At 37.7% G+C, this 25,653-nt stretch overlaps 1 protein-coding gene across 1 annotated transcript; it reads right to left on the bottom strand.

Annotated features, from left to right (window-relative positions):
- Nucleotides 1-233: 233 nt before the first annotated feature.
- On the bottom strand, nucleotides 234-24,686 carry LOC145780494 (uncharacterized). The gene is made up of 17 exons (XM_082592109.1): nucleotides 24,376-24,686; nucleotides 22,010-22,614; nucleotides 20,600-20,739; nucleotides 17,910-18,070; nucleotides 16,445-16,703; nucleotides 15,651-15,746; nucleotides 14,903-15,011; nucleotides 6,301-6,407; nucleotides 4,589-4,780; nucleotides 3,576-3,959; nucleotides 3,162-3,341; nucleotides 2,839-3,033; nucleotides 2,487-2,654; nucleotides 2,210-2,341; nucleotides 1,682-1,935; nucleotides 1,222-1,310; nucleotides 234-1,023 (listed from the first exon to the last, which is right to left on the bottom strand). Exons 1-17 carry the CDS (start codon nucleotides 24,546-24,548, stop codon nucleotides 833-835), a joined length of 3,435 nt encoding a protein of 1,144 aa, XP_082448235.1. The 5' UTR covers nucleotides 24,549-24,686; the 3' UTR covers nucleotides 234-832.
- Nucleotides 24,687-25,653: the final 967 nt, after the last annotated feature.

Here is a 25,653-nt window from a genome sequence, read left to right as displayed (position 1 = left end):
CTTAACAGGAACGTGGCGAGCGGAAGACGGGCGGAACCTACCTACTTAGAAACGATATAAAATCCCAGACCCCTCTTTATACTTTACGTTACAAATATGGCATTTTCAAGACACATGGAGCCAATAGACCCATCACAGTTGTGCTACGCCATCATTTGGCAAATATCAAGCCTTTGTGTTACCTGCTTTAATCATTCCTACCACCTTGTTTTAAAGCAGACCCAGCCATGAATAAGATTCAGTTATTTTACTGTGAACAGGAATGGTTCAAAAAGTGGCGAAAGAAGTAAAATTGCACAAGCAAAAAGAAAACTGAAACGAATAGAAAAGGCGAAATACGAACACAGTGGCAAATTTCAACGTTACCCTGTTAGAAGAGGAACGCACGTGAATGAATAGGACGTAAAACAATATGCTTTGTGTCTACTAAATCAGAAACAGGTGCAGGAACCACGCACATAACGGAAACAACCAAAAGTGAGTGAAAACTGTGACTTTTTATTCATTTTTTATGTTCACATCACAACGTTATACAGGGAGCAGTGAAAACACCAGCATAGAACTTGAAGGGGAAAAAACGCCCCTGCAGGAAGCGGTAATAGTTTTATTAAACTTTTGTCAAAATAAATAGAATCTAGTATTTTATCTAATGTAATTGTCTGCTACGTACACTAATAAAAAGGCTTTAATTGCAGCGTTCTGACTGCCTAATTGGTGTGAATGTAACTCAGCAATCCGTTAGATTTTTTCATCATCTAACATCATAAAACCAGAATTAGAAAGCACGTTTTGCGTCTGGTAACAACAACAAAAATGCCAAAAAGTTTAAGTTTTAATACACGACATTGCCTTCGCGCACGGTGGTACGGCGGAAAGGGACCAGTTTTCCAGCCACGTTGCTGAAAAAACTGGCATTGTTTTTTTCCAAGGGAGAGTGAACTTTATACTTTGTGGAGCTGTGATGTTCTTGTGCCAGCTTGCTTCGAAGCCTATAAGAGGAAGGTGCACGAAAAGATCCAGAGTCTGAAATGGAAATAAAGAATAATCTTATAATTTGGTCTTCAACACAGCATTTTCACAGTTATATCACAGCGAAAACCACACATGCCATTAACAAGGTGGAGATAGCATTAAAAAAAGGTAGAACTGATAAAACGAGAATGTGACACGATAGAATCCACGTAAGATACACTACGCAAAAAAATTTGGCACAACGTGTACCTTTTGGTTTTCTGGGACCGGTTAGTGATGTTTTCAATAAATCTTGAATCAGCTCTTCTTTCATGTCGTCATCACGGTGAGATAAAGCACTGAAATATATCAATTTAAATAATGATGAGTGATAACTTTTCCATTACACCAAGGGCAAAGCAAATTGTTTCAAATGAAATACTTTGGTCAGACTGCACTTTCAAATGCTCGCTCATATAGTAATGCAAAGAAAAACTTTAACAATCAATTAAATTCTAGTTATGTTTCAGTTGTTTTTAAAATGGATTTCCAGAGACCAGTTTGGGAATTTGAACACTTTCTACTTATTAAAATCCTACATAGTGGCCTTGATGAAAAGAAAACTGCACTTTCAATTTTTCATCAAGGCCCCAAATGTTCAAGTCCCGCATGACGAAACTTAAATAAATGGTGAGAAAAGCATTTCAAAAAGGTTGACATGTGAACTTACATTTCTCTCTCCTGGGGAAAAGCCCTCATCCACTTGTCGAAGTCGTCTTCACATTTGCAGATCATCACTGATGCGTCTCCTGATGTCTTGTCCACGATCTTCCATCCGCATTGTGTGCTTCCGCTTCCGGAGGATGACCAGTCGCCAGACAAGTTCATGGAGGAGCGGGGGGAGTAGCCCTCAATCGGGTAGATAACACACCGGTCGAGACTAATCCGACTCTTATAATAGAGTAGATCTTTCCTTAGAACATCCTGTGAGAACAAAAAATGAAGTTCATTATTATATGTTTCTGTTTTCATGCTTTTTGCAAGATGAAAACCAACCCATACAAACAAAAAATGGTAACTAAGGGTGAACATGGGTTGTGGTTTTTATGGGAATAAACCTAAATTGAATTTCAAAAAATGTCATGTCGGTTTTAGACGCTATATCACTGAGTCGTTTTTATCGAAAAGCTGCTGCTGATTGGCCACAAGTTGATTATTATAAGCGACTCTAAAATTGCCTCTTTTTAAAGACGCTCACCTTTTTGCATATGATCATCTGGTGGTCAAAAAGAAACACCATTCTTGGTTTAGGTTTATTTTTGGATTGAGACAGCGCGTACGCCTCTCCCGAGTGTACCAGCTCGTTGCTTTGCACCAAAACGTTTTCACCCTGTAGTGAAAAAATAAAAACTATAAGTTATCAAAAAATTGATTAAAAACAGCTAAAGAAGAGATTACGCTAGATAATGAGTAAGATAAAAAGTTTGAGACGAGATTCGAACCAGGGCACAAAAGAATCTCTAGCAATTACCCACCTGCCAGTTGACAATGGAAGACTGCCACATTGATATTTTCTTTATGTTTTCCATTTTTCTCTTCCGTTCATTAATCATTTTGGCGACCCCTCTCATGGCTTCCAAAGCGGCTTGAACCGGTTTATAGTCTGGATGCTCCGGTGCCGTGTACTTCAACAATTCCGCAAGCTAAAATGGAACAAAATGTTAATATTCTGAAACCACTTTCGGAAAGAGCAAAACTACCTATGATATACCACACGCGCAGCAATCTAAAGTCACTGAAAACAAATCATTTACCAAAACTTGGAGGTAAACACTACCGGGCAAGGTAAAGCTAAAATGAAAAGAAAAGACACAAAACCTTATTTACCTGCAGTGGATATTTACAAATTTTCTGTACTGGAGTGAGTAAAAATCCATCCAAAGGGATGTCAATCATCCTCTGCAGAAGTCGACAAGCCTCAAAGAAGTGAATGTATTTCTTTATCATTAAAAGTTGAGAAAGAAGAGCTAAAGCTTGAGGGTGGTTGTTGCAATAGTCTGAGTATATGGTGAAGCCAAATTTCTGAAAAATTAAAATATATATATGTAAGTTAAAAGCCAAAGTAAGCGCAGAGAAAAAAATGAAACACCTCACTTTAAATCAAAGTTGGTTACATATTTTATACACAAAATGTTAAGCCTACTACTTACGTGGTCTAAAAAGATGTTGCCCAATTCTGTTTCGTGAATTGCGGTTTTGTTTACAGCTGCTTCCAACTCTGCAGCAAATTTCTTTTGAAAGTCGTAAATTTCTTCTATATTTCCAAATAAAGTGGTGATCTGCTCATTTGTAAACCAGTCAGTTCTTTGTCTGGAGCGCGTGAGATAACCCTGCAAAATGCCTTTGTGCTAAAATTTTTGTAGCAGAAAAATAAATTGCTAAAATACATATCGTCTCTTATAGGCAGTCTCGACATACTTCTTATTTCACGTCTTTTTTATTCTTAAATTAAAAGCGCTTGCATAAAGAATATGATTTCACAACGCGTTTTATGCGTCATAAAATGTCTTAAAATGAGGCTCGATTATACTGTATAGGGCAAAGTGACATAGCCGGAAACATACCTCGATGACATCTTTCAAATGCCCAGCAAACACCTTTTCTGAATTCACAATTTCGTTGATGACGTTTTTTCTTATATGGTCACGGTTGATTGCGCTTTTCTTTACGCTTGGCAACGGAGGGCTGATGACAATCTGGGGGTGTTCTTTTGCCGATTCGGTGGCATCATCATGATTTGAAGATGGATCCACTCCTTTCAATGGACGTCCACACTGCGAGCAGTGGACGGACGAAGTCGATAGCTTTTCTGTACATTGGCAAAAGTCTTCTCCGAAGTCAGTCACTCGTGAATATTCGTGTGACGAAATCGAGAGTGTGTCGTCATCATTACGTGCGCTGATTACGTTATTGTTTTCGGAATCTTCTCGATGCTGGTTGACCAGAATCTGTTGCAGAAGAAAGAAAATGACCGATTGTACCTTAAAATATCTCCATTGAATTAGAAAAAAAAAAACTCCACAAACTATTTCATTCAGAGTAGAGGCTCCAAATCTCATTTGGAAATTGAGTTATAGACAAAGCTCCATCTAAATATGTCACCTATCTATAGTGAGCCTTTCATCATCTCTTTTACATGTTAAAATACAAACATATAATTGAAACTATCATATAAGCAAGTCAGTAATACAGCAAGCATGAATATGGAAATCCCAGCTGCTATCTTTATTGAAGAAAAAGTACAAAGGAAACGAAATGCCTCTATTGTAATCCTAAACTATTTTTATCATAAGAAAGTAGTCACTAAAATATTAAAGCATACATAAATAGAAACAATGCGACGATAATTCAAATTTAGTAACTACTGATGCTATGATGTGGTAAGCATTTCAGTAGGTAGCGACTAGACCACCTCTGACCCTGCATTTTGAAAAAACTTCTGCTTGTGCAGCTAACATTTCAGTCGATTTTGTACATTGATTCAACGTTAAGTTAATGTACAACTCGACTGTTTAGCTGGCTACATAGCCTATATTGGATTTATCATGCAAAAGCTTTGAGCTAATTAAATGTTTACCCGAACAAATGTAGCGGGGAACCACCCTTCGTTTGATTCCAACTCTCCCCACCACCAATCAGCGTTCGACATATCAACAACGCGGATGACGTCACCGACTTTGAATCCAAGTTCGTCGTCATCCATGGTCACGTGATCCCACAGTGCCTCCACAAACAAACCATCTTCATTTGGAAAATCTCCATTACTCAACTGCAAAAAAGAGACCGTAGTTAGAAAGCATTCCGTTTCTACAAAAGCCGCCGCAGATGAAATAACAAATATACATCAGATATTTACGAACTGATTTTCGTAGAACTGTGCCAAGAATGGCAAGGACTGACAAAAATGATGGCTGATGATATCACGATTAACAGCTAGATATTATGATAGCGGTGATTTTGATTGACGTATTATAATTAGACATGTAAAGGAGGCCGGTTGATGATAAATATGTTCATTTGTCACTGAAACTCTTGTCGCACTTTTGTTCATTGAAATAACTTGGCTAGACAAATCGAATAAAAAATTTCAAAATAATATAATTAACAAAGTTCTGCTGACAGAAAATTTCTCTGCTTGATCGTATTGGTCAGAACATTATTGCCAATCTAAATAGCTGAAATCGTAATTGCGTTGTAAGATTATCTCTAATAGACTATAGTTTAGCCGAACTGGTTGATCATACGTAATATTTCAAGCCAAATATAGTTTTTATGGCAGACACGGGTCGATGAATATTGCCAGCACAAATAGCTCAATAAACAAACTGTGTACATTGAAAATGAAGAGTTTACCTAAGACTGATGTGAGCCTTATTATCTAATATTACCTATGGAATATTTATTATAACACAGTCTATTTTGCTTCCACACGGAAGGATAAATAAAGATACGTGCTACAATAGTATTTGTATAAATTGGATCTTTGCTGATTCATCGCTAAGTACTAAATCGTATTCTGGTAGGCTACCATATGCTGGCGAGCTTTTAAAATTATCAAGTTAACGTTTTTATATGATCTATGCACGCCCATATGCACAGAGAAATTTTTTTATCAGGTCGAGACACATGAATAATAAGTTTTCTCAAACAGAGTCTTTTGGTAATGTGGCACTTCCAATAATGCGAAAGAATAACCCATACCAACGTGTTTGGCGTGATTATAGTCATTTAGAAAAATGATCACGCTTTAACTGTGTATGTATAAAATCTATCGGTTAATACAAGGCTTTTTTGATTTCGGTTAAACAGCGAGAGCCAGCAGGCACAAGAGAATGACTTGCACATTAAATGCAAACAACTCAGTGCAAAAGATTTTGTTTCTTTTAAGAAATGCTTCTAACAATAGCAAACAATCTAACTTGTTCCCGAAAATCAACTTGATTTGGCAAGTGATGCGATTCACTTAACTTGGGGGTGTTTTTACAATTAATTAAGCAAATTGAATTGGACACCACATGACTAAGTTGCAAACTCAAAGTCCAATTTAGGTCTTCTCAACAACTTTCAAATGGAATAAACAAACATGAAAAAATTAATTAATGTCAGACACATGACCAAATATTTCGTAAAGAAGCGTCATAAGAGACATCAGCACTCTGTAAACTGTGATATCAAAAATGACTAAAAACTATCAAATCATCATCTTTGGCACTTCAAAAAGATGCGTCCGACATCTCTTGTTTGTATGAAAAACAATCAAAGAACAAAGTAATTCGTATGAACACTTACCCTTGAAGAATGGCTGCGCGTAAACACTTCTTCGTCGTCTGTATCGGTTGGCCGCAAATGGGCGTTCTTACGTGTCATTGTGCCGTAACCGCTTTCATTGGATAGACCTGACACAAAAATTACTGATTAAAATTTCGCAAAATATAAAATTCTCGAAACATTCACAGCGTTAAGCTGTCACAAAGGGATAAATAAATTTAAGATTTGCAAAAAGAAAAAATATTTTCTCATTCTTACACCCAGTCGAAGCGCACATTGCTCTTCCTGATACGCAGCGAAACCCAGGCTTGGAAGTCCGAGGTCGCACCCCAGGGCCTGTGGTAACTGCAGTTCCAGCTTCAGCAGTTGGAGGCACTTCCAAACAGCCGTTGCTGGAAACGACACGTTTTTTTCTATTAACTACTGGTTCCCTGAGTTGCACGTTTGCTCTGATACAGTGCGGAGTAAGTCCATTTTCTTCCATGCGTTCTTTCTTAATTTCAAAACTACGTCTCAAACCAAGATCCCTTGAAAAGTTCATGTTGGCTCTTCCCGACCTACTACGCAAAATCACTGAGGTAAGGTTGCGCTTTGAAGCAACAAAACCGTCCATGACTTTACTATAAAAAGCAGAAGATAACTCGGAATTTTTGCTTTTTTTGCTTTTAGGCTTCTTCTGTGATGGACTTGCGATCTTCCGACATGTAGTTGTACCAGAAGTGCCAACTTCTTTCTTTTCGTCTCCGTCACATGTGTCTTCATAGCTTATTGATATTATTGAACTCATCTTTTTATTGCTATAGAAAATAACAAGTAATCTTCTCAGACCCTAAGGCACAAGCCCAAACAATTCCACTTACAAGAAACTTCATTAGCAAATATACTGCACACAATACGCATTTACACAAACACGCTTCATTGCAGATTAAGCTGTGGGCCTAATTGTCACAGCCTTTATTCTACTGTAGGGTCACCACTGATATCACTGAACAATAACATAAAACCTAACTGTGGATGTCCTTAGCTAACTTCTATACGTTCCTGATTTACCAACACCACGCAATCTCTCAGCATAGCAATAGTTCAAATGACGATAAAGCAATATACTGTAATCTAATAATTCTATCAACTTCAATTGGTTAATTTTAAATACTGTGATGCGTATTTTCAGCCACCTACATCTTGCTCAAGCCTTCTCTATTATTAAAACGTACAGCTGTGATCAAATCGGACAGTCCAATAGTTTTCAAATTTCAAAATTTCGGCCCGCAAGCATACTGGGCAGCAGATACCGTTCTAAAAAACGTATCAAATTTGTTTTACCACACTCTGCCGAAATGCAAGATAACCTTTTGAGATGACGCGCAGCAAGACTCACAAATAAAACCGTTTTTTGTGTATTGGTTCAACATCAAGCAATGAAAAATTGATGTAAAAAGCTAAACTGGCTACAGCTGCTGATAACCATTTTGAACAAGCCAGTGCTGCTGGCAATTTGGAAATAATGGCAACTGCTAAGATGCGTGCGGCCAGATAGTAGCAATTTAGTGACCTCCTCTGTTTTACATTAATTTTAGCAACTTGGATGTAAAACTCAAAACCTTCCACGGAATTGCTCCCTTTTAAGACAAACAATGCACAGTGTGACGCCAGTTTGTTTTGAAAAAATTAGAAATAAATAACAGTTTCAGCTTTTTTCCGTCTGTCAGTTCCCATTGTTGTTTCTTTGTAAACACTTTCTGTTTATTCAACTGAAACACCAGTTTCGGGCATTGATTTTCATTTTCATATAGACGCCATATTACTTATTATTTCAATTACGAATAAAACGACATATTTAACATCCTTTAAAATTCCCAATATCTACAGTATTGATCAGTTTCCTGCCATCTATATACACTTAAGTTTTAGTACCCAAAGCTGATTGATACAATGGTTACAGTTGGACCCTTTCAGCCTACAACGCCCAGTAAGCCTCAAGACAGTTTACCGACCACCTCGTAATCTAAATGAAAGCAATCCATAAGTGATAAATCTTTTTCAATTTTTTATTGCTTTGGATTTCAATTACAGCCATAATCTCTGTCCGTCAAGGTTTATAACGCAATTGCATGCACTCTTTTGACACCTTTTGCGCTGATAGATACAATTTCAATGTCCCATAAACACCTCATATCACATTGTCACAAGGGATCTATGTTTTAAACGTAACACTTGGTCAAAATATACTAGTTAAGGTTGACCTCAACATTGCTTCATTGTATGACACAGATGCCGGTTTTATCAGCGCAACTTTCAACCGTGCTTTTGCAAACTTTTGCAGACAATGTGTTGGCACAAGCACACATTAAGGCGGTTGGTCGTTATTAATTTAGAAACTACTTCTAACACACTTCACTGCAAAAACTAGTAGTGTTAATTTGGTCGAGCAAGTTCACCAAACTTTTTTGGACGAAGCAGAATTGTCGTTTTTGTCAAGGAAGGCAATTTAAGTGAGATGTAGACTGCTTTCTCTCAATGTAAACTAGTCAAATAAAGCTGCTCTGTTAATAATTTATTTTTGTCCCATTTTTAAGTGATACTTGGCATTTATCCCCTCTAGAAAAGGGACTTAGATTAAGAACACCTAAACACCTCAAAAGGTACCTTTTGTGCACATTTTTATAAATTTAAAAGATAAAAGATGAATCTTCTCTTATTTAGGTTTTTCGTAGGTTATACTTCAAACAAATAATCTACAAAATTACTTTTTGCAGACTCATCACTGATGGGAGCACCAATCTCTTCCTTTTGTATTCTCTTCTTCGTATCAGTGGCTTTCCGAGCACTTCTTACTCTTCTCAGTCGTTTCATGCTTCTTCTGAAACTTGAGCGAGAGTTGAAACGGTTTGGCTTGTTCTCTATTGCTTCTGCATCCGAATCGGTAGAATCGTCATTTGTCAGAGTAGGCATGCTGGAAGTGTTTTTTCTTGTGGATTGGCTACGCAGCAGCTCCATAGCTTGATTTCGCCCAAGAGGGAACAAAAAACGTCGCATTTTGTGCTTTTATTTTTTCAATATCTGTTAATCTTAGTTTAAGAATTTGTAAAAGTTTTGTTTTTAACAATCTTGTAGATCTGCACAGAAATAATATCAACTGTGAACCTCAATTCTAAAACACGCTGATTAAAATAGCTTGATAGACTTTGCAAAAACAAAGCTGCAGAGATGCTGAGCTATCTGAAAGTTCCTTCCAAAAATAAATAATTTAATCACAGGTTTCATTGTAAAACTAACTTTTTCTTGCAAATCTGACCAGCAGACGAGTCGAGACACCCCTGCCAAGTCTGATGTATCTTAGTAAAAAGTATGAAAATAAACGTGATATTCTAACTAATAGTTTACTCACTAGCGCTTTCAGCGTACTACATCACGTTTGCTGTATTAGGTAAAAGCCTTCATCACGCTTTTCGTATTAACACGAGGTGTGAGCAAAAGTGTTAGTATTAATGGAAATATGTAATTTGACGATTCTTCGTTAAAGCGAAAGTAATTGGAATAGTAGGGCTTAATTTCGTTTATAGAAGCGTGGACGTCACTATAATATGCTGCCGTCCACGCTGGAAGATACACTGCTCAAGTAATGTAATCAGCGTAAACACAAGCTCTCTAACAAATTCATTTTGAAATCATTCAATCTCACTGCTCAAGGTGATGAAGCAGAAGATTCTTAACAGTTTTACGAATCATTCATCAAGGCTCAACACTGGCAAGCATGTTTTAGAGGGGTTGACAGGGGTCCAAGGGGATACTTTTACACAAGTACCCGGGATGATTTTAGGGGTCTGTAATGTTTTCAAGGGGCCTGAAAACTTAAACTAACAACCTTGAGCAACACTACAAGTAACGACTACAAGAAGTAACAACACTACATCCAAGAAATCTTGATTTGAGGCGTGCAAATCTCTTTGGTACCGGACCCAAACTATCCCCTCAATGGCCCTGCATGTTTTGCTTCGACTAAATGACAACTTCCAAAAAATTGATTTTGTGAAACTTAAAACGCAGTAGCTTCCGCCCTCCTTGCTGACACCACGGCATAATTCTCCTTTCTCTGCTATTTTGATTGATTTATTGCGACTGTCATAGAAAACTTCGGTGGGCTGATTCTTGCAAAGCTCCGTCAGGAGATGCAATCCTTCAAATGACAACTTTTCGGCGCCGGCAAATAGTTATCAAGACAACTGTTAATCAGGGAAATTTTTCGAAGACTTTCTGGATTCTTGCCAAACGTGACTGGAGTCTATTTTCCTTACGTCTGAAACATTCGCAGATTTTATCATTTCAAAACAAATTGACGCAAGCTTATTAAAAATAGCGCATTTTTCTAAGCAATCGTGAAGTTACTGATGCGATTGGTCGGCCCAGCCTTCTACCAGTTCCCACTTACGCAATTCGACACCACTATAGCATGTCAATCAAATGGCAAAGTAATTTACATGGTTATGGGCCCTGCATAAAATTTTCATGATTTACGTTAAATAAACATGTTATTGCATTGATTAAAGAAAACGGAAAAACTAGACTCACCAAATATCAACTGCGTCAAAATGAATTGAAATGCGGGAATTATGCTATTGGTTACGCATTGCAGTTAATTCTTCATCAGTACGACTGACACTCATGATCTAAGTCCCATATATATAGCATTGTATTGCTTTTACGTAATGACGTTTTGCATAAGTTTCAATAGAGTGAATTTTGAAGTGCAATGACGAAGCAGAATTGAATCAAATCTATCAGTTGCCATTAACATAAACTTACATACAAACAAACCAAGGAAATTCGAATACGCAGAACAAAGCTTCCAGCACAGATTCAATTTTTAGTAACTGACGCAATTCGTAAAAACTGATTAAAAAGAGAAATATATTTAATGCCGTTTGACGTATATGCGTCTTATGGGGCTATGTAAAACTGTTGCCCAGCTGGATTACACAACGAGAGTAATTTTTGAGAGCTGTTTAAATCAATGAAACAACCATATTCTTGAAACAACCTGTTTCAAAAAGTGCTTCTAACAGTCTTATTTAAAACTCGACAGCATAACCCCACAGGTTTACGTGTTTTTGCCTCTGCAACCCTTTTGAAAGCAATGATGCCAACCAGCAGGAATAGCAGCAAAAGTAAAGCGTGCAAGTCGAGTGGCTTTCGCACTCGCTAGAGCGAAAAATATCCGCAAATAACAACAAACAATTCAAAACATGATGAATCACCGCCACCTGTTTTAACTCTTTCGTGATTAATTGATTTCGAAGAGATGACCTAAATCCTGAGCGTTTGTTCCTTCATGTCACGTAAAAACGTTTGGTCAGGCACATGGCAACACTGCTTAAAACAATAGCGTAAATTCCATTGCAATGAACTGTCTTTCTTCAAAATATGACTTGGACGTCAAACAAGGCAATTAAAGAGAGTCAAACCTGCTTAAAAGTTTTCTGGCATCTAATTTGTTTCTCCGAAATGACAAAGTGGACATTAAATTTTTTTTTCCACGCTCACACCCGGCGGTTAAAGATTTAAATTAAGTGGACGGAAGGCAAAAAAGTTAACCTTCATGTCCACTAAAATACAACCATCATTTCAAGATAAAAGGTTCACATATCGACTTGATTCTTAGGCCAAATTCTTCATTCACTCTCATTACAGAATATAACCGAGCACTCAACAAAACAAGAACACTGCAGAGTGCAGTTTGCAGATACAGTAGCTAAATATAGTGCACCCGAGCACAATCGTGAATGTTTAAAGAAACATGTCTTGTCAGAAACTGGGTCAGTTTTAAGAATCTCTATATGTAGCTGGATAGAACTGTTCACACCATGCTGCCATTGCAATGCAAGTCTAGCTGTCTTTTTTTTGCAAAGATGTCATAACTTTTTACAAGAAATGTATCGTTTAGGGCTCTAGGCTATTCCGATCGTCTTTTGAAAAAGCATTGAAAGACGAATTTTCAAGACATTACCAATATTATTTTACAAAACGAAATTTGATTCCTCAGAAATCGAAATTATTGCTCAGTGCTACATAGACCTAATATAGTTTTTGTACAAACTGTTAATACCTTGCTGAAAAAAATGATTCAATTTTTTTCTCTGAAGCGCAATGCTGGGAGCTGGTGTGTTGAATATTAACATCAGACTCAAGCCATGCGTACGTTCAGGAAGTCTTGGCCTTCCTTTTACTGTATTAACTCATTTTAAGCATGGCATTAATTACTTCCAAAGTATCGAACCATTACATTAAAACCAGTTCTAGCCCAGTCATTTTCGTATCACTCATGTGGCTTTGACAACCACTCACGTGGCTCGTGGTGAGATTTTTTTTTATGAAATCAAGACATCAAATTTTGTGTCAAAACGACAGCTTGCTTTGCTAAACATTTTGCATGGAAGTTTAATGAGCATCACGGCAAACCGGATGTTTCCAACAGATAGCATGAAAGTGGATAAAACTGTAGTGCTGGCATAACTTTATCAGCCTATTTATAAAGACAGTGTTGTGACTAAAATCCCAGATGCGTCATTAGTGTGTAGGGATGAATTGGCATCATCACTCTGCGGATATTCTCTTGCGCACATAAAATCGGAAATTCCTAAAACAAAATTCTGCAAACTTTAGAAAAACTTCATAAAATAGAACTAACCCATTCCTTATAAGTTTTATTTTTCTGTCCGAATAAGATGATCAGGTCATAGCTACTCTTACTATTGTCAGCAGCCCTATTGTACAATGCAGCATATTCACGACTGCACCATGCCTGCTCAGATTACTCGGGTTACCGTATCGACGTCGCTCGGGAACATAATTGAAGTGTAATTGATGTATTTCGTAATTCGATTAACCATCATTTGCTATCACTGCGTTTGCTTTAAAATAAAGTGATCCAGTATTCTACTCTGATGCAAGGGCTATTTGCATACTTCGTAGAGTTGCTTGTTAGTCCGTTGGTTATCACTGAAGACAAATCGTCTATTCACCTATCAGGAATTGCTATAAAATAGTTTTTTAACTGTTTTTATACACTTTTTAGTCTTGCTTTAAGTTTTCTCAATTTACATCTGTCTGGATACGACTGAGTAAGCTTACGCAGATAGTTCTCACTTTCTAATCGAATTCAGGTATTGGGTATTGCATACTTATGGTCAAGTATACTACGGTATTGCTGGATGAATAGCATCATTCATTTTTTAATTTTCATAACACTTGCTCTTATTTTACATTTCAAAGAGAAATTCATTCTTCAAGCTTAACTTAAGTGCGGCTCCACTTTCTAGCAGTTTTTACAAATAATGTGATTCGCTGAGAATCAATACTTTTAAGCGAGTTTATAAAAATAAATTCCACGCCTGCTGTACAACTTTATCAAGCTCGACGCACATTGGACAATTTTAGCTGAAATTCAACAAATAAAAAGTTGTTGTTACTCAAAAGTCACGTGGTATATGATATTTGTTTGTAGAAATCATAAGGACGCAGAAAAATGTAAAATTAATTAGACATTCCCCTAAAAAGCTATTTATACTTGGTACGAAAAAGATTAAAACGTTTAGACCATATATAAATTTCGTAATGAACAGATCGTCACCATCAAATTTCATCCCGATCACGTGAGCAACCACGCAGTCCATTTGTATCTTTTATCATACTTTGACATGTAAGGGTCAAAATTCCGCTGTGATTTTGTGTTGAACAGTGGATATTTTTGAATGTATGACGGTACACAAGTCTACTAACAATATTTTTAAGCACTGAATATCTAAAATTGCTTCGCAACACGTCAAAATAACCACCACGATTAAAAAAGGTTACGTGTTAGCGATTACATCACTATCTTGGCTGATGATGAAATCAAGGCAAAACGTTTGAAAATGACAATTTTTAGATATGACATGAGAGCTACAAAAAATTTGAGAAATGCCATGCTTTCTATGTGCCGGTAATAATAAAGGTGCATCATTGACTTGACGACTGAGATCCAATGACAACCTAAAGCTAAACTATTCTGAGACAATTGCTTCAAAACTACATCTCAAGTTCCCAAAATCGAATAGTGATATTTGTGCAACTTGTATCATTTCAGCAGAAAATTTAAACGAATTTAAAACTTGCTTGAAAACATTATATGTTGATGATTATAACTGAATGTATTATTTTATCACAATCGTCATGTACAGTGCCCAGAAGCATAGTTTGCACTGGGGAGTGTTGATGTGACGTCATACAAATTTTCTTATAATTATCAAGGCATTGGGCCTAGACTTTGTGGGCTGATAACACAAAATCTAGACATACCGTTCACAACTATTAAAAAATAAGAAGTACGCTACATCGTTTTATTTCGTTGTTTGAACTTAGCATAATTTTCATTTGCTCGTGCTTTTGCTCGACACACTCTTTGATAAAAAAGAGACATTGCGAAAACCAACAATCAGAGTTAAATAGAATTCCGACAGTTGGAGGCAGAAAAAAGTAAAGGCATTGAAATGAAGTCATCTAAAAGCGAAAGCAACAACAGTGTCCAGGTTCATACTAAAACAAATCATTTTCCCAATTGACAGTAGGCCTACTGTATCGTTGTTACCTGAAACGGTACTTCCTTCGCCCCGAGATAAGTCTTGAGCGAATGACGACATAGGATAGGTCACGTGACCGGAGGGGGTGGAGAAGAGGCGTATGTGACCATCATGGTACTGAAAACACACATTTCAAGATATCAAATTACGCTGAACTTCCTCAGAAATAGTTAGCTATTCACTATTTATCTTATTTGGCATCAAAATAATGCTTTCCAATGGATTAATTTTAATTCAGTGTTTGATTTTATCTGTTTGGAACGAAGCAATTAAATTGTTTTGCTGGTTGAAATGGTAATGCAATATTTTAGTTTTTCCAAGAAAGCGATGGCGAAATGTGGCTGCGGTAATGTGTTTTATTTAGTTTTACAATTGCCTAGCTTCGTTTCAATTGAAATCAAAATGCGACCGATAGATTGCGAGGAATGTTGCAATTTACTTATTCGACGCAAAGCATTAAATAAGAAAACAACGACACAAATATTCGGTTGCTGCTCAGATCACTTCATGGTTTGAAAACATAAAATTATAGTTTGCTTCAAGTTTTATGATCAACTTTCAAAAACACTTGTTTACTTTTTCATCAATTCCAAAATACAAAAATTGGGTCTTTCAAGCACATGAATTGCACAATACCTCTCCACGCAGGCCGACATTCACAGAGGTAGATTTAGTTATAAATACAACACGGCCTTACACGATTCAACTTAAAAACCTATTATAACTAATTAATCTACAGTCTTACACCTACCATACCTTATTAGGATAAAATCTCAGAACGCTCTCCGGTAATGTGTCAATTCCCCCAATTACTGACAAGGAACGGGGTAAACGCTTGTTGTATGTGAATTCCTGTAACACAACACAATTTCGCATTAGCCGAGGTCTACACATTTTTCCTGCATTCCTGGCTGAAAGTCTTGCAAAACAAAGCCTGTCGTGTTGATAGCCACGCTATATTGTCCCGTCTCCGCAAACTCATTGTAATAATTTTTTTTTGTGTTTTATGTGATTCTTCTTCAATTCACTATTTAGACCAAGGCGACGACCCCAGACACCAAAACCCGTCATTTTTACACTGACATCTGCAGACGTTGAATTAATGTAAAAATCACAGATTTTGGTGTTTGGAGAGAAACATAGCCAAAAATTGACAAGTAGTCAAAAAGGTGGCAAAAACTACATGCAAATTGCAATCGGACTGCATGTTTCATGACTTTACATTGTGTACACATCATCTGACATTGGTTTGTCACAAAAGAAAAAGAAGAGCTCCGACAAATCATGCACTTGCTAATATCAACTCATCGCTCAAGCAACGACTAATTGAAGGTATTTGCTTAACGAGAACCAAAAATACCAACTGGTTCCAAGAACCGGTAAAACGTGTAGTGATAACGCAGTTGTTGATTGTTGCTTTTCAAAAAAACAAGCAATTAATATCACGCTTTAATGATGTTACGTTGCATAAAATTTGTATATTCCATTATTCGAAGTCGACCAATGCCTGTAACGTTGTACCAACGTTCAATTATGCACGAAAAACAAACCTTTTCATGCGCTGTTGAAACATCTTCCTCACTGAAGCAAGTGCCCACAACACCATTTTGTAAAACCTCGCTGACATCGCAGTGCAAAAAACGAGGCGGCGGGTTGCGCTCAAACGCGCCCCTTTGTGTTTGACTATCATCCACATTCAAACCGTTAGGTAACGCGTCTGAGACATCGTTACCAGTGGGCACATTTTCTCCTTCGGGTTCCATGCTGCTTGATACTTCATAGTGTTCGGGGATGGTTTCTGCATCCCGTCTAAAGCAAATAACAATAAAACATATTTTGAAGCGACAATGCTGCATTTTTCGACTGCGTTTGGGCGAAACAAAGAAACCAAAGGCTTGTTACTTTGCTGTAGCCTCTCCTTAAAGTCTAGGGAGAGGTTTTGCTGTCTAGGGCCTAGACAGTAAAACCCGTCATTTTTAGTTTATCCAGTTAATCTGTCTGCAGACGTTGAATCAACGTAAAAATGGCGGATTTTGTTGTCCGGGTCGCTGTGGTCTGGAGAAATATTGTTAACTTGGTATGATAAAAGGATCGACTTTAATGTTCACACAGTGATGATGATCAGCATAAAGAACCGGCAATGGCCTAGTGGTTTGAGTGCTCGCCTCTATGTCGATATATGGGGGTTCGATTCCCCATCAGGTAATACCAAAGATCTTTTAAAAATGGTACTAAACTTTATTCCTGCTTGCCCGTCAGCAGAGGAGTAGCTTTAGGGTGCTAACGTACTTCCCAGATGTCGTTCGCAACCGCTGAGCGCACTCTACTCTCGATGTCGGGGATAAACTCGCTACCCTGGGGGTTAAAAAAATTGCGTTCGGCCAACAAAGTTCAAAAACCCGGCAGTAGATTGCGAACTCAAGATGCTCTCAATGATAGTCCTGGGAATGACCCCAAATTGCTAAACAAGCAGCAAAACAACACCGGTCATCAGTTAAGACAACGAGTACCATGTTCAGTCAAAGGCGGTTTTTCCAGTTAATAAAAGTTGGAAAAATTTGTTTAGTTAACGTACAAAAGCTGCACTCATCGACGCTTTACCAAACTCCTTCAACACCGTTCGCAAGCGTCCTTGTCTGTATTATTCTTAAACCAGATGAAAGTATGTCGGTGATAAAATCACTGTCTGTTTGCATTGCATTTGTACAATGGAGAAGTAACAAGTTCTCTTGCTTTGTCGGTGACGCATGGCAAAAACAGACTTATTTTACGACAACCTTGCAATGTTTGGCCTTCCGTCTTTCAACACTTAGAGTACGTTGGTCTGCAATCGTCAAATACTGTTTGAAGTTGTTTTGGCATGCCATTGCTAAGTAAGGTACACTGTCATAAAAAATATGAACTTTGCCATAAACGAAAGTCAATTTGTTTCTCGACTGTCACTGAAATTAGAGATAAAAAATTACGACCCTATAATTTACAAGAGCCAACAACTTCAAGAACAAAGCAATAAACCTTAAGTTTAGGATTTCCGAACGGGGTCGGATCGTTTTTTTGACTCGTCTTGCGTTGCTCGAAGCACCACTAGATGCGGCTGCACTCCATCGAGCCAAGCTTGTTTGAATATTCTCAGAATCTAACACGCCTATCGAGTGCCTTTTCTGTTCTTCAAATTCCTGAAAGTAAAATCACAAATAAATTTAAAATAATGAAATCGCTCGATTGCATAGTCATGTGACTGTGTTTCACGCTGTGGGTACTTGTGCTTTGAGTTGATTTACCGGAACTTTAAGAACATGAAAGTCCAAAAAAGCTTTTGACATTCCAGCATTTTTGACACGTTTACAAAATAATTCAAGTTTTTAAAAAGTAAAAAAAAACACGTTTGCATGCGGAGATTGCATCCAATTGACAGACTGATATAAGTGGCCGACTTCCCTTTCTAATCATTGTCTATTTTAGTATTTTTGATGCACTTTGATTCGTTTCTGGCTTACCACTAAAGTCTAAAAAAAATCTTTTTTGCGATAAGTAGAAGGTGTGCCTAACTATCCGCACGAAGCTGAGTGCTCACTTCACAGCGAGTAGGCAATTTACAAGCCATCAACCATGCTGGTTTTGCATCCATACTTGTCATGTGACGTTTCCAAATCACACGTATCGTACTTTTATAGGACCTAGGCTCGGTCTACAGCGTTTCTTTGGAATGCATGCAGCATGCGTATTAGCCCGACATTACTGGGTTATTATTTCAATTAATTAGCCTATTCTTTAAGCACCCTGCCTAAAATCGGCTTTAATGCCCACGTGAATGTCACAATAAAACAAATTAGGAAATGCCGTACGATTGTTAATTTTGTTGAAGCGGTTTTGTTTCGACAAACGAAATCGTTGCATAAGCAGCACAACACGATTTGGTCGCAAAAAATTAAAAGAAGTAACGCTTTCAAGCTACTTCCTACAGATTACTTCATGTTCGAACTTAAGTGGTAATAACCTTGGTAAGAAATGTACTTCGCTCGTGATAAGTCGATGTGTACTGTACGTGTTTTTAAATTCGTATTGCATAATGAACAAAATCAATAGTGCGTCAAATAACCTACAATATGTTGCATGCAAAAGTCATTAATTTTGGCGAATGTTTCACTTCTTCGAAATGTTAAGTTAAAGAGAATGCGAAAGCAAAGGAAGGCGTGCCAAAAACACCGACAAGGTGAGCTTTAGTCTGACTTCAACTGTTCTATAATGGAACCATATAATCAGGGCTAAATCTGAGTACATCAGTTATGGGTATCGCACCGTTAACGACAACGCTACCATGCATTGTCGAAGACGACAGTTGAACATAAGTATGATGGTAGTCTACTGTATTGATAGCTACTCCATAAAAATGGTTTCTATTGCTTAAATACGGTGATAAGTATTCACCAATCAATTCAACTACGTTTATTTTCCATGGTATAAACTTGCAGTGAATAGAAGTCCAAAACTCTTGCACGGATAAGGCCAAAAGCAGTTATACATACATTTGTAGGTTATGACCCCGTGCATCTGTCAATTGGAAATGTATTAAAAGGGCTGTGACGAAAGATTGCATTAATTTTTAAGTTTTAATATGGAAGAGGCAAAATATTTAATCAACGCCTTTATATTTGAGGGAGTTTTTCTGAAACCGTTTTCAGGGGGGGTCTTCTCATTCAGCATAAGATTTAAACTGTTTTAACGTCACACAGCAATGTGATGAAGAAAATCGGCAACTTTGCTGACGAGGTCATGGCCACAGTTGAGGCAGTTAAAAATCGCCTCTTGTTAAGTTTGATACGTTTGTAGATGCTTAATCAATGCTAAAAAAATGTGTTTTGTCTTTCATGTTCATGGGTGCAGTTGGCATTAGACACCTATTTAGGTTCTCGGTGCTTGAATTGACAAAAATTGGTAAGTCACTTGAGGCCATACATATCGTAACTTAACATAACCCAGCCAGCAGATCAGTCATTTTTACATTGATTCAACGTCTGCAGACATAAAATGGACTAATTTGTTGCTGGGAAAAGCGTGTGAAGGTCATGTTAGTTCTATTGTTGTAGGTAAATGCATCAAGTTAATTATTCACTGACAAAGAAGCTCGTTCATAAAAGTTTCTTCCCTCAGCAAACAATGATATTCACTTTTCATTGCACGCAATATTTATCTACATTGAACTGGACGGGCAGCTTCTTACTGGAAACAATAGGCCTAATGAAAACACTCAAGTTTCTTCTTTAAAGGTGGACACAAAGTTTGGCTTCCCGTCCACTTAATCTAAATCTTCAACCACCGGGCGTAAGCCTGGAATTCTTAACATGCGATATATCAACACACTAGTGAATGGAAAGAGGTTGGCAGAACTTTTTACGTTGAAAACGTGCATGAACACTTGATTTCGTAGCAAGGGACGTCTAGCTAACAGGACTGCACAACTCAAAAAGTTTCAACAGACCAAACGTTTCAATGAGATCTTTAGTGAGGGGGCGAATTGTTTACATTTGTTTAGTTTTCTCAATTTTCTGATACTCAGCCTATTGCATCGAAAACATGGCCATAAACTCAGATTCCTTACTAACTAGCTTGATAAAACAAATAACATTTTAGTTGTGTACGCACACGTGAAAACGTTTGTCAATCGTATGCAAAGATAACCACATTATTCCACTTTCGATTTATACCTTCATTAATTGGCTGGTTTGTTTCATTGGTTCGCTGGCTAACAAAAGACAAGCTTGAAGCGATAGCCGTCGGCGAATTTGGATATTTTTTGCAGAAGACCGTATTCTAACTTCTCCAGAGTCTGTATCAAGGGTTATGTCTATAAAAGATGGAAAAATGGTTAGGAAAGCAGTGTCAAGTACCAATTTAACTTTTGAAGGAAAACTTTTCAACAATAAACGTCATTCGACAAATGATAAGCTCAGAGAAACAAAATAGTTGTAACTTGTAAGGCAGTCATTTTCTTCATAAAACATCATGCATATTGCAACGAGCCTATGAATGAAACTTCTTCAACAGATTAATCAGGCTTGATCAGCTGTGGCCTCCAATATGAACTCCGTCCATTTTGCTCTTTTTTGTTTTTGGTAGTACTTCTGGCATACTTTTTATTTCCATAATTTGCTTGATATTGTCAAAATATTTCATTTTTTGTCGTCCTGTAGTTCGTTTTGCCTCGCACCAGTCAACATTAAATTTCCAACGAGTTGCTTCATGCTATATATCCGAAATATCTTAATTTTCGAACGAGATTTAAACGAAACTAGCGGTTTAAAAACTAAGCACTGTTGCTGTGACACCGACAATTTCAATCTTTACTTAGTGAACGGACTTTGAAACGCAAACCAATCTTGCAGGGTAAGTGGTCTTGCAATACTCTCAATCACTTAAACTGCTTCATACCATAACGCTGCAAAGAGAAAATATTATTTTGACAATTGTCAATCGGGATCACAGAGCGCCTTCTTTTTTACGGCAAAGGCACGTATCTGAGCGTAAAATTTACGTCTAAAACAACTGCTTTGAATCCCACGAGGGGCAGTGACATTGCTACATGGCAACGACTCTATTGGCTTGAGGTCAATAGAATAGTTTTACCCACTCTGACAAAGCAAACAAATCCTGGGATTAATCGCTTTTCACAAATATTATTATTCATCACCCCTTCTTGTCCAGTGAACAAGTGATGGAGCACTTCACCACTCAAAATGGCAATTTTCCTAGCTTGCAAAGCCTGTTGTTTTTCACACTGTCAAAAGGACGACTTTAGCGAACTGGATTATGGCAAAATCTGTCCTTACTTTCTAGTGAAAAACTTGCCTCTTTCTTTAAAAAACAACAAACGGTCCTAAATCTTTTTGGTGTCGATCGAATGGCTTCATTTTGATGTTAAAGCGTAATGTTTGATGGAACTTGACAGAATAATGCAACATACGACTGATGTTAAAGTTCTAGTGCAAAATTAGATCATGAGAAGGTGGGCATTTTATGCAAAGAATGAATAATTGACTATAGTATAGTCACTAGAGATAATAAAACAAAAATACAGAGAAAAACGACGAAATCAATTGGCCTACAATAATACCAACCTTGATTTGAGTTTTGTCTGCTGGAAGTTTGTAATTTTGCAGCCACATTTTGGGATGATAACTGTAGATTGGCTTTTATTAGCGAAGATGCACTGATGGATGTTGTTAGCTTCCTTGGTTTAGGGGTAGTTGGTTTACTTGGCCTTCTAAAAGACGGAATATCCTTCAGCGACAGATTTCTTTGACTTACGTGCGGCGGTTTTTGAGACAAATTACCTTGATCCATAAAAGGAGTCTTACTCAGGCTAAGACCAAGAACGGTTTTGTCTCTGTTTAACGACTTTGACCTACGGACGACTGCACTGTCGATTCTTTTATTCAAAGGTTTGGTTCCAGTTTTGTCCGTTTCTTTGGTTTCTGATGACCACTGTACTCTATTTTTTGCTTTCTCTCTGGAGACTTTCTCTTCAAAAACCGAGTTATAACTGGATGCTAGCCTTGATTTGGCTACGGAAGAGGAATCGATTGACGGGGAAGAGGAACAAGGAGGACACGGATCGTCGAGGTTAGATCCACTTTTGCTTCGATTCAAAGCGTTTTGTGCATCCGGTGTTGAGTTGGACCTATGAGTTGAGTGGAAGTTTTCTTCTAAGTTCAATGAGGTTCTAAAACAAACACATAGAAATCTTTTAAGTTAGTTCTAATCCAAAAGATATTATTAGGTAATAAATTGTCTGCACAAAACGAAACACAGATAAGAGGGCCAACCAGGGTTGCTAGTTTCACGGTTTTTCCGCAAAATAGTTAGTCTTGTTTTCGAGTCGCAGGAATATTTTAGCTTGCGGGTTCTGAGCTGGTTAATTTGTTTAGTTTTGTTTTATTTCGAACAGATTTTCATGCAATGCATACCATTTCTACTTAAAACTTTCGTTTTTGCTTAGGCCTACTTAGCCTTCATTACTTTTCGCAAATTTTTGGATTGATTTCAACTGGTGAACGATTGAACTATCTTTTTACATTGATACATCGTCTGTGGACCTTTACATTGGATCAATGTAAAAATGAGTGGACGAACCATATGTGGAACACGGAGTGGCAAAATCACACCTCCACGCTCCGTGACTTCATACCCGAAGTCGATCCCCGTCCACCAGGGATGTCCCTCGCAAGGCTTGCGTGGGTCAGGCTTAACCGCCTGTGAACTGGCGTCGGCCGTTTTCGTTCGGACATGCACAAATGGGGCCTGGCTCCTTCATCAGAATGCGAGTGTGGTGCCACGGAACAGACCGCAGACCTTGTCATCCACCACTGCCTAACCCACCGGCCTCCACACGGTGCGCATGGTCTGAGGGTCCTGGACGACGAGACTGCTGAGTGGCTGAAGATTTCCTGCCCTCCAATCTAGCCTGGAAAGATCGCTCATACGCCATCATCATCATCAATGTACAAATGAGTGATTTGCTTGCGATGAGACAAGAAAAAGGAAAGACATTCGTCCAAACTACAAAGAACACCCTGAAGCAATTTGAAAGGTTGCCATGATCTTACAAATCTTGCAATCAATCGCACACTTATTTTTTAATGAAACCATCCAAGTATGACGTTCTCACGATCATGGCACGTGATGTACAAAAGAAAAGAGAACAACTTTGCGATCGTATTTCCAGCCGTGTGCGATCTGTGTTTCCGCTTCAATTCTTTTGATTTGATTAGTGATAATTAAAAAGGGCAAAGTTATGATCTACAAGAAAAGACATGAAGTATTCCCATGTGAATCAGTAAGTCCACAATGAAGACGTGATACAAATTGGCCTACCATGAACAATGCGAGCGACAACAAACTCAATGCTCTTGAACGTTCATTTCAGCCAGGTGAGGGCTGGCTATTTCAAACTTAGCCAATAAAATCGGTCCTTTCGCATTGTTTCAAAGTCTGCTATTGAAATAATGCAATAAAATGCTTATTTGGACGCGAGGATAGCTTATTCTTTATTTTCTTAAAAGGCATTAGTTGGAGTTCATTCCGATATCCCGAATAACCGCTTTGTGCGCACACAGAAAACTGTAGACTACTTGGCAACACAGCAATACACAAAGTGAAATTTATTCCATTGAAAATCTCAATCTCGCACAAGTTTAACAGTAGATACCATTGGTAACACATTGTATTTTTAAATGAGGTAAACTTCAAGAAACGCGGACAACTTCAGTGCCGTCTTAATCTAAACAAAACAGCCAAGATTAAAACTTATAGGATCTTATTCGCAACCGATAACATTTAACATATTTAAATCCACTATAAAGAGGAAAACATCAACTTCAGAAAGCTACCTTTAATCCCGAGCCTATTACGGTGCTTACAGTAAGAGAATTGATAATTAGGTTTATTGGGTTGCTTATTATTGTTTGTTCTACATACACCATACCTGTTTCGCACGTGGAGTAGTTGATCATTGAACAAGGATTCGTTATTTTGAAAAGCAAAAGCATTTTCGTTTTTTGAAGTGTTAGTCTTTGGATTTGTAGTTTGCGTTGCAGCTTTTTCTAACTTTGCATTGTTTGCTGAAGCATCAGTTGCTTTTGTCGGTTCAATAAACATGCTGTTTTCATCGTCAGCAGGGTCAAAGTACTTGCTATATCGCCATGTTGGATCTACAGCGGGCACCGCTAATGACAAAGGCCGACGTCGTGGTCGGAGGGTCACGTGCTCCGAGACTGAAGTCAGATCAGCGCTGTATCTCGACCCGTTGCGCCTGGCTCCAGATTTGTTGCGAAGTTTGGTTACGACTTCAATTTTATCCGTGTTGCTCTTTTCTTCATGAAGAGGTTTGTGAGACCAAGGTAAAGACGATGATGACATTGCTGCAATACAAAAACCTCAGACAATGCTTAACATTTTACACTACTGTTTCAAACTAAAGCTAAAATACCAGGTTCATATTTGGTAAAACCACGGATTCTAAAACAACTCTATAAATCTCTGGGTAAAACCCATCTCCAACATAGAGACTTTTGAAATAATAATTCCGTAGTTGTTGTACAGTTTTTAATAAAAGCAAATACTCTATACTCGGGTGAGTAGGAAACTCAATTTAATGCTTTTTGTGACTCAGGTCCCAGTCGCAAACTTGGGATTTCCAGCCACTGTTTCACACACTTTATCCCTAAGGTACTTTTTGAACTTTCCCACCCAGAAAACTCTATATATCAAACCAATTAGTTTCGTGATACTTTTAGCCAGTGCTTTCTGCCATTTTTTTCTCACCTTTTTGCTCTTTGTTGGAATTACGCGCTTTGACGACACGGGCGGCATAATCATCATGTACATTTCTCTGCGTCTTTTTGGAAGGAACCTGAGTGTAAAAAAAGATTTTCTAAAAAATTAAGAAAGCGATCAGTTTTATTACTTGCAAACAAAATCTTTATCACCCATAGAAATCAACTTAAAAATATATTTACAATTATAATAACGTTTAACCCGAATAAACTAACGATATCCCTTGTCCTAATTCAATTCAACCATAAACAAATTTGGAGAAAGTTTCTTTCAAAGAAATATCTATTTCACAGTTCAGAAGGTTAAGTTTGGTTACAAAATATTGAGAGAGTACCTGATTGTGTATCAAAAGAAGAATGTTCATATTAGTTTGACTTATTACACGTTATATTGACGATAAAATTAACTGTTTCAAAGCATATCTTCA

The sequence above is a fragment of the Aplidium turbinatum genome, chromosome 12, assembly GCF_918807975.1.
Source record: "Aplidium turbinatum chromosome 12, kaAplTurb1.1, whole genome shotgun sequence".
Taxonomy (NCBI): domain Eukaryota; kingdom Metazoa; phylum Chordata; class Ascidiacea; order Aplousobranchia; family Polyclinidae; genus Aplidium; species Aplidium turbinatum.
This window is presented reverse-complemented; position numbering and strand designations above follow the sequence as displayed.